The sequence below is a fragment of the Corapipo altera genome, unplaced genomic scaffold (assembly GCF_003945725.1).
Source record: "Corapipo altera isolate COAL_440 unplaced genomic scaffold, ASM394572v1 113, whole genome shotgun sequence".
Taxonomy (NCBI): Eukaryota; Metazoa; Chordata; class Aves; order Passeriformes; family Pipridae; genus Corapipo; species Corapipo altera.
The window spans coordinates 11,774,191-11,782,721 of NW_020884895.1; the positions used below are offsets into that span (position 1 = coordinate 11,774,191).

Below are 8,531 nucleotides of genomic sequence, written 5' to 3' on the forward strand. Positions count from 1 at the left end.
CAAGCTGTACCCACAGGCTGTGATCTGTGCTGTGCTCCCAAACTGTATCCACAGGCTGTGATCTGTGCTGTGCTCCCAAGCTGTGCCCATGGGTTGTACCCACAGGCTGTGATCTGTGCTCACGGCTGTGCTCCCAGGCTGTGCCCATGGGTTGTGCTCATGGGTTGTGCCCATGGGCTGTGGTCTGTGCTGTGCTCCCAGGCTGTGCCCATGGGCTGTGCTCCCAGGCTGTGCCCATGGGCTGTGGTCTGTGCTGTGCTCACGGGCTGTGCCCCCAGGCTGTGATCTGTGCTGTGCCCATGGGCTGTGCTCACGGGCTGTGCCCCCAGCACACAGCAGAGGCAGCAGTCGCTGGCTCACCGCCCACGCTGCCGCAGCACCGATAAGGTGCCGAAAACACTGTCAGGCCTTTCAGATAAGAAAGATTCAGAGCAAGGGAGAGCACCAGCTCGAGAGCACCGACACTCGTCAGGGTTGTAGCGAGGATGATAAGCAGGCACAGGAGGCCGGCGGGGGAGTGTGGGCACCATCTGCCCAAAGCCAAAGCAAGAGAGGCTGAAAGTCATCCTGCACCCAGGCAGCTAAAGCTTTGCCCCCACCACATTAACACCTCCTGGGCACACACTTAACCCAGTTTCATTGCACTCTTTCTGCCACCATGGTCATTCCTGAATATTTCCATTTCTTTCTGCGAGGGAGGGTCAGAAGCAGAACAGCAGCATGAACTTACTGTACAATCACTCAGTCACTCCTTGTTCACACCCGTCACCAAGATACCACATTATCAGCCCAAGTGAAACCCGCATTATTTGCTTTCACAAGAAGAATATTTCATATCTAGGAGACATAATACATGATACACTTGTGAGAGTAAGTTACACCAAGTGGCTCCTACCTCCAGCCTGTCTGTCCTCATCAGCTTCTGGGCAGCGGCGGCGGCAGCGGCAGGAACCGGCACCCCGGGGTTCCCTGTCACCAGCATGGGGGCCGTGGGCAGGATCTCTGCAGGGACCAGGCCAGGGGACACGGGCCCCAGGTAGGGGTTGAAGGCGGCTGACGCGTTGGTGGCTAAGCTCGGTGCCACGGAAAACATTGGCTGTGGGCAGAGACAAGGGGACAGACACTTAATATCTGCACTTATCGTGCTGCCACCATACCTTTTTGGCCATCCCCTGGAGCAGAACAAGGTCTCTGCTACTAATGGGAAAGAAGTATTTGTCATGTTTGAGGGACATGGGGAACACCTGTGCAGATGTCACAAAAGAGCAAGACCGCGGGGATGGGCATCCCTGCCAGCCTTGCTGCTTCTCCTGCTCCAGCTTCCCTGCACGCCCACAGCACGTGGCAGCTCCTGGAGCAGACTCCCATGGGATCCACACTCCAGCAATGCCATAATGAACAACACTCTGTGGGGCCAGGGGCAGTCTGGGACTGCCAGGGGAACATGACCACAGCGGGCACAAGTGCCCGCTCTGGGGGAAAAGGCATCTGAAAGCCCCAGTACAGCATCAGCTCAACTTCAGGCACAGGCAAAGCCTCTCTGACCCTGGTGGCAGCCAGAGCTGGCTCAGGAGTTGTAGAGGTTTCATACAGGAACAAGAGCAGCCAACCACGATCCATTCTTTTCCCAGAAGTCAACAGGCTGGCCATGCAGATACTCAGACACTCACTGCATCAGGGAGGTGCTTTAGTCAGGCTAAAACACTAAACCAGAGGGAGACAGCATATGCAAACATAATTTTCTTTACTGTGTTTGCATGTTTTCAGAAAAGAGACTGGTGCCCTTGTGGCCTGTGCTACAGTGTGAAGATAATTGGGTGCAGAGCCCAAATAATGTCGTGAAACCCAACAACAGAGCTGCTAGACTGCAGCAGGGATTAAATAACCCTCCTGCCCTCGAACACACAGTGTAACTGCCAAATAAAATTCAGCCAGGACTGTTTATCTTTCATTATCTAAATAAAGCAGTTAGTCAAGGCATTTAGGTTTTTCTTCCAAACTAATTTTTAGAGGGAAAAACAACTACAGAGTTAACAGAACTCTTTCTCTGTTTCATATCAACTTAAGGCAGACAGCACAGAATGCTGCATGTTTCTGTATTCCTGAGGAAATGACTGATCTGTTTGGAAGCAAGGGCCACTGGAAGCACTGGACAAAAACATGAAGGGATTACTGGAGAAAGTAGACTGAGAGTTGTGTAAATGGTGATAATGTCTGTAACACTTCTGGATTTTCATCCATGTGAATGAAAAACAAACAGGCAGATTTTACAGGAAATGAAATAGCAGTCTTATAAATACTATTAATTAACTGAACTTTTCATTACTGTGTTATCAGCTAGGTAATAATGAACATTAAAAATAGAACTACGAACCAGTCTGCTAGTGTGTAACTTAAGGGATATCAATGTTTGATTTCAGCCCAATACACTCACTGTACAGTAAATAGAAGACTATCCCATTTATTTTCTATTGAGCTCATTTTATACCAATATAAATATCCTGCAGCCTTTCAACCACTGCAGAGTAACAGCATATGTTATCAGAGCCACTTCACACTATTCTGAAGCTCACAGGTACATTGTGATGTGCTGTACAGGTGCAAGGCAGGACATGCACACTTCCCCTGCTCATGTACTAGTACCACAGCCATGGTCTAGCAGAGCCCAGCTCCCACTAAACCAAAGTCTAATTCCAGGAAGCAATTCCCTGGGAAGGTTCCCCTGAGTGAAGGGAAAACATCAAGTGGGCATCTTCTCAAAGCCAAGAGTTTCTTAGAGCACGTGAAATTGCAAAGAAAATGAAAATCCTACGCAGATCACTCACATTGTAAACTTTAAGAAATAAGCTGCAAAAAATGAATTACATTAACCAAAGATTAACAAAATGAATTAACAATATTACTTCAGGCAAGGTGGAATGACACAGCACAGACACACAGACCAGCACTTCTCTGCAGTTGATCTCTCCACCCGTTCCTGACCTTTGTGGGATCTCAGTGTGCCAGCCTGTGCTGCCTGCCCTCAGCCCGAGGAGCCCATCCTCCCTGGTGGGAGCCCCAGACACGTACCACAGGCTGCAGAGGGGCTCCGGGCATCATGGCATTGGCGAGCTGCATCTGCTGGGCCAGCATGGCCATGTTCTTCTGTTGGATCAGGTTATTGCGGCCGTTGATCTCCAGCTGCGTTTTTAAGTGTGGTGGTGGGTGAAGATATTTGCAGTTTTCCCTCGAACACCGACCCTGAAGAGAATTGACAGAGTTGGATTAGAAGCTGTGGGTGCATCTTTGTTCCTTATGTCATTGGCTACAGCAAACACAGCCAGGGGAAAGGGCTGTCACACACTGCCCAGAGCCACTTCACAGTCCCTTTATCTGCTGCTTCCTCTGCTTTTCTGAGCCATGGATTTCTGCAGCACAACTCTGAAACATGCTGTTTCTTTTTAAAGTTCCTGAAGGTGAGCAAATAGGAGTTGTTCTGAAAGCAGAGCATGTCCCTCCTCTGTGGGGACACACTCCTGCTCCAGGAGAGAAACCAGCACCACTGCACTTCACTAGACCCGGGATGCAGCATCTTTGAGGGAAACCTCCTCCACAGGATGTGTTTTTGTTGTGATCGTGCAAACCAAACAGGAAAACCAGAACTGCCTCATTTCTAAATTTTTTACGAAATTCCATATGTTGTAAACAACAAATTTCATGCACCAGTTTAACCAGGATGAAAGGATGTTCAGCAGTGTGACAACCATTGATATCCAGAAACAAACAACAACCCTGTGCACGATGCACACCCAGACCCCACTGCACCTCCCCTTCTCTCACAGCACGGAGTTGTGATGCCACATGACAGGAGCCTTCAGAAAATGCAAGTTCATTAATTCGGAAGCTTTACAAACTAATTGTTCTTTAAAGTCTTCAACACCAAGCACATACTTTTACTAAAGGGATGGCAACAATAAAAATTAAAAAGAACCCCCCACAATTAAAAAGGACAATTGAATTCTTTTCTGAAAAAAAAAACAACCAACCAACCAACCAGATTCCTTAAATTACATTTTTTTTCTTTACTCATTCATCTTTGAAATAAATCCAAACAAGAACAATGACAAGGCAAAAGACAGACTTAATTTGAGTAAGAAATCGTTTTTATCAGGGAAAAAATTGATTCAATACAGTTTGACCTTATGCTGCAATTTTGCTCAGAAAGTTAAAATTTATCCTTGTTAAACGATCTGCCAGAAATCTAATTTGTAGGATGATTTTTGTCTGCCCTAAAGGCTGGGATAACAGGTTTGCTGCTGCCCCTCTCCCAGTCCATCTCTCCTCTGGCACTGCAACCTTCTTAAAACTCATTTTCATAGTTATTCAGCTGCCATCTGAGTGATCCCTGTTCAGGAAGACAGACCCGATAAAAGAAAAATATGCCAAGTTTTGTGTCTGTCTTCAGGCAACACACCACAATTATGGAGAGCACTTAGAGAGATCTGGAGACAATGACTGCGTGGGTGTTGGTGGACCAGAAGGTCCACATGCCCTGATCATGTGCACTGACACCCAGAAACCCCCCTGTGGGGCAGCAGGGGAGGGGGACATCGCTCTTGGTTTTGGCAAGAGCTGGGGGGCTCCCCCAAGCCCTTGGATGGGGGCCCTTTGCTGTCCCCTGACAGAGCCCAGGATGGGGCTCCTTTGGGCTGAGATTGAGGGGGCTGTGGGCTGGGATTGAGGGGGCTGTGGGTTGGGATTGAGGGGGCTGTGGGTTGGGACTGAGGGGACTATGGGCTGGGATTGAGGGGGCTGTGGGTTGGGATTGAGGGGGCTGTGGGCTGGGATTGAGGGGGCTGTGGGCTGTCCTCAGAAGAGGTGATGTTTGGAGAGTACCACTGAAGTCACTTGCAAGAATATCTTCCTAATAACATCCCCAAGTGTTGGAAAGCAATCAAGACAGGGGCCAGAGAATGCCAAAAAGCCAACAACTGTACTGTAGATAAGACAGGGAAAAAAACATGTGCTGCCTGAGGAAATATTATTCCAGGGGAAAGGAGCTTCCTAAAGCAAACAAGGATTTGGATACTCCAGTAACAAACAGCGACAATGCATTAGCAGAAGTGGTGGCCACAGAGATCAGTGCTCACACAGTGAGAGTTTTAGTCCCTGTTAACTGAGGCAGGGTTTCATACGTGTGTAAATACACCTGTACATGCCTGGAAATGCTCATGTGCTGCTGGCTGCTCCATCCATGGGTGCTCCCTAGACACCCCCAGCCCCAGAGGGCGGCCCCGTCCCTGTCTACAGGGACCAAAGCTGGCACCTGACACCCTGGGGCAGTGGCCAGAGCTGCCCAAGGGCCAGCACAGCCTGGGCCGGACAGCCCAGCGATGCCTGGGACATCTCCCAGCTGTCACCCGGCAGCCTTCACTCAGGGAAGGCAGCTCTCAGCTCGAGGGGTGCTTTGGGGCAAATGACCCCCAGTTCTCTCCTTTAACAGCTAAACCAACTCATTTCAGCACCCCCAGGCTCCCCAGAGTGAGCACTGTGTGAACTGGCAGGTAAAGGCCTGCACTTCGGAACAGCTTCATTTAAATCACCTCTTCTCTCAACACTAACCCCGTGTTAGGTGTTGCTACTCCTCAGTAACACGGGGCAGACTGACACATTTAACAGCTGCCTCGGAAATGAGATCTTACGTGAGCACAGTGTAAAAATCAGAGCTAATTACTGCTAAACGAGTAACATGGAACTACAACGTGTGTTGCTGGAATCAGAGAGGAGCAGTTAACAAACCTGATTCCAAAATGCAGATTAAACTCAATGTCCTCATTTCAGTGCTGGGGTTTAGGCTGCCCCACAGCTCTCTGGATGGGATCCAAAGCCTGGCAGTACATGTTGTACATCCCGACCACTTAATGTACTTCATACACTCAAATGCTTTAAAAGCCATAAAAACCCATTCTCGAGATCTAATGCAATGTCCTCTGGCTCCCGGGAAACAAGGAGCCCTGCTGCTGCTTCCCCATCGAGGCCATCATTTCTATCCACTTAGGAGCTGGTTCTCAAGGAAAACAATTTACTCTGAGTTAAAGACTACAAGAATATACCACATCCCCAGGTAAACTGCTCATGCTTTGTTATCACCAGCTACTATCAAAACATTTACATCCTCCTTGTTTGCGTGTGGCTTTCGTGCCCAGGGCACCTTTAACCTTCAGTCTTTTAAAATTTGCATATCTTAGCAAATTCCCTAAAAGAAATGCAGACTTGTCTGTTTGAGAGCAGGGTTTCTTGTTTTACTTTCATTCCATGGACCTTTACAAATGGTCCACAGAGCGCCCAGGAGCTGGAAACCGCAGGCTGCAAACCCCTGTCCCAGATCTGCCCAGAACACGGGCAGCATTCATCCCCTCCACCCTGCGGGCAAGCAGCTCCTAATTACCTTGTTACTGGATCCCAGTAACTGCAGTCAACAGAGTTCAAGGCAGATTTTCATCTCTCTGAACCTTTTCTGAACCCTCTTTCAGTCATCACAAAAAGAATCCTATCCCTGAGCATATGCAGAGGGGCAGTTTCACGCCGCAGTGTCCCCATGGGCTGCACCAGAACACCGGGGGGGTTTTACCACAGTCCTGCTGGACTATAACTTACTACAAATGCTCCTGAGGCTCCCCAGTACACTCCTCAGCAGAGGCCCCACAGGTCTCTGGTCCCTCAAGACAAGCAGAGAGAGGGGCAGAGGGCCAGCCTGGCGTTCCCGGCTCTCTCACATGATGTTTTCTCCGGCTCTGGGATGAGCAGCGTCAGGCAGCGTGCCCGGCCCAGCCCAGTGCCAGCCCCTCCAACAGCCACACAGCACCGTGTCTGCAGCAGCTGCTGCACTTGGAATTCCTACTGAAACACGGGGCAAGCACACGTTTGCCTCTGCTCTCCCTGCAGCAGTAAATATTCTCACCTCATTATGACCCTCCATTTTTTCTTGGTGTTTAATACACGAATTTATTTCCTCCTCTGTACAATTCACTTCCATTGCTAAAAATGAAGAGCCATCCACTGGATTGTGGGATTGGGATGTGCCTGACCTTGGCATGTTTAGCCTTCTGCGACACCTCGTCAGGTGCAGCGCAGGGCTCAGCACAGTCTGGTGATCAGGACTCAGTTAGGGCGGACTTTTTCCCTTGCCTTCAGGGGAGCAGGAACATGTATGTGATCCCAGGCACCTTCCCACAGACCAGAAGCATCCCCCAGCTATGCAATGTGGTTTTATTCCCCACAAAGCATAGGCATTTCATGTGAATACTTTCAGAACTGTGCAAAACACGCCAAGCTCGAGAGAGAAAAGAAACCTGTCAGTCCCACCTTGGAAAAACCACTCCCCAAAATTCTGCATTCGGAAAATACAGGGTATTTCTACAAGACTTGGATCCTGACAAACGTGTTGGATTGTGAGGTTACACCTGACTGTGTCAGACAAGAGCACAGCGAGCCCATTTCTGTGCAGTCACCACCAGGCTCACCCCCACAACACCCGCCTTCTGCAAAGCACAGCACACCCCGTTTTTCACATCCCACACAAAATGTTAGAGATACAACAGCAATTCTTGCTCCCTGATAGTAATCTCATTCCAGAAAACACCCTGATGGCATATTTAATAAAGGAAAAGCTTTCTTGGGAGTCCCTTCTGAGACAGCAAGTTCCTTCTCCTGCTGCAGCCATCATGGTGCCACTGGTCCTGCCTTTGCTGTAAGCAGGGTACGTGTAAACCCCACCTCATGCACTCTCCACTGGCACAGTGCAGGTGTTTGCACCGAGGCCTTAAAGGCAGATCCCTGACTTCAAAGCTGTTTTAAGAGCTTGCAAACATCCATGGCTTTCAGTAACCACCTAAACTTTGAACCAATACAAATTCAAAACAATTATTTCCCAACACTTCCTCAGAAAGATCTACCATGCAGCAGAAGAGCAGCAAACTCACCACCCTGGTGCACTTTGCTCCAGTCTAAAACTTTCTCGGAAAGCACAGCCTGGTGATGCAACAAATCAAGTCTAATTATCAAACTGCTCTTGCAAGGTCATTAATCCTCCAGGTATGACCCGTCAGGATGTGGCGTGCCAGGGTAGGGACCAGAGGGAGCCCCAGCTGCCCTGCACAGAGGCACTGCCAGAGCCAGGATGGCCTGTCCTCAGAAACCCTGAGCCAGAGTCCTCTTGGGGCGCAGAAGGCAGAGAGGACCCCGCAGCCTGTCACCCAGTGTGACACCCAACCCGATCCCTCCTCTCCCACAGAGAGCCACATCTGCCTCTAGCACCTGCTGAGCCTCAGGTTGGGGTTCCCCACAGCAGGGTTACTTGCCCAGGGACACTGCTGGCAGTAAGGTACCATGTCACTGGTGTCAGCATTGCCCCTTACACCCGGATGGGTTCTGGGCTGGGATGGGGTGCACACAGCTGTGGGGACACGTGTGGTCCCGACCCTGTCAGCATGGCAGGGGAGCACGGCTGGGCAGTGCTGGGTGGTGCTGGGCAGTGCTGGGTGGTGCTGGGC

General features: G+C 49.9%; 1 protein-coding gene across 9 annotated transcripts in view; it reads right to left on the minus strand.

Moving 5' to 3' along the window:
- MBNL1 (muscleblind like splicing regulator 1) overlaps nt 1-8,531 on the minus strand; it is a 56,413-nt gene that overhangs the window by 21,599 nt on the left and 26,283 nt on the right. For all 9 annotated transcript variants that reach the window (XM_027647692.1, XM_027647690.1, XM_027647689.1 and 6 more), the window contains exons 2-3: nt 3,070-3,240; nt 896-1,096 (exon numbers count right to left, since the gene is read on the minus strand). In XM_027647692.1, the coding sequence (XP_027503493.1) occupies nt 896-1,096; nt 3,070-3,240 (372 nt within the window). The remainder of the gene's footprint in view (nt 1-895; nt 1,097-3,069; nt 3,241-8,531) is intronic.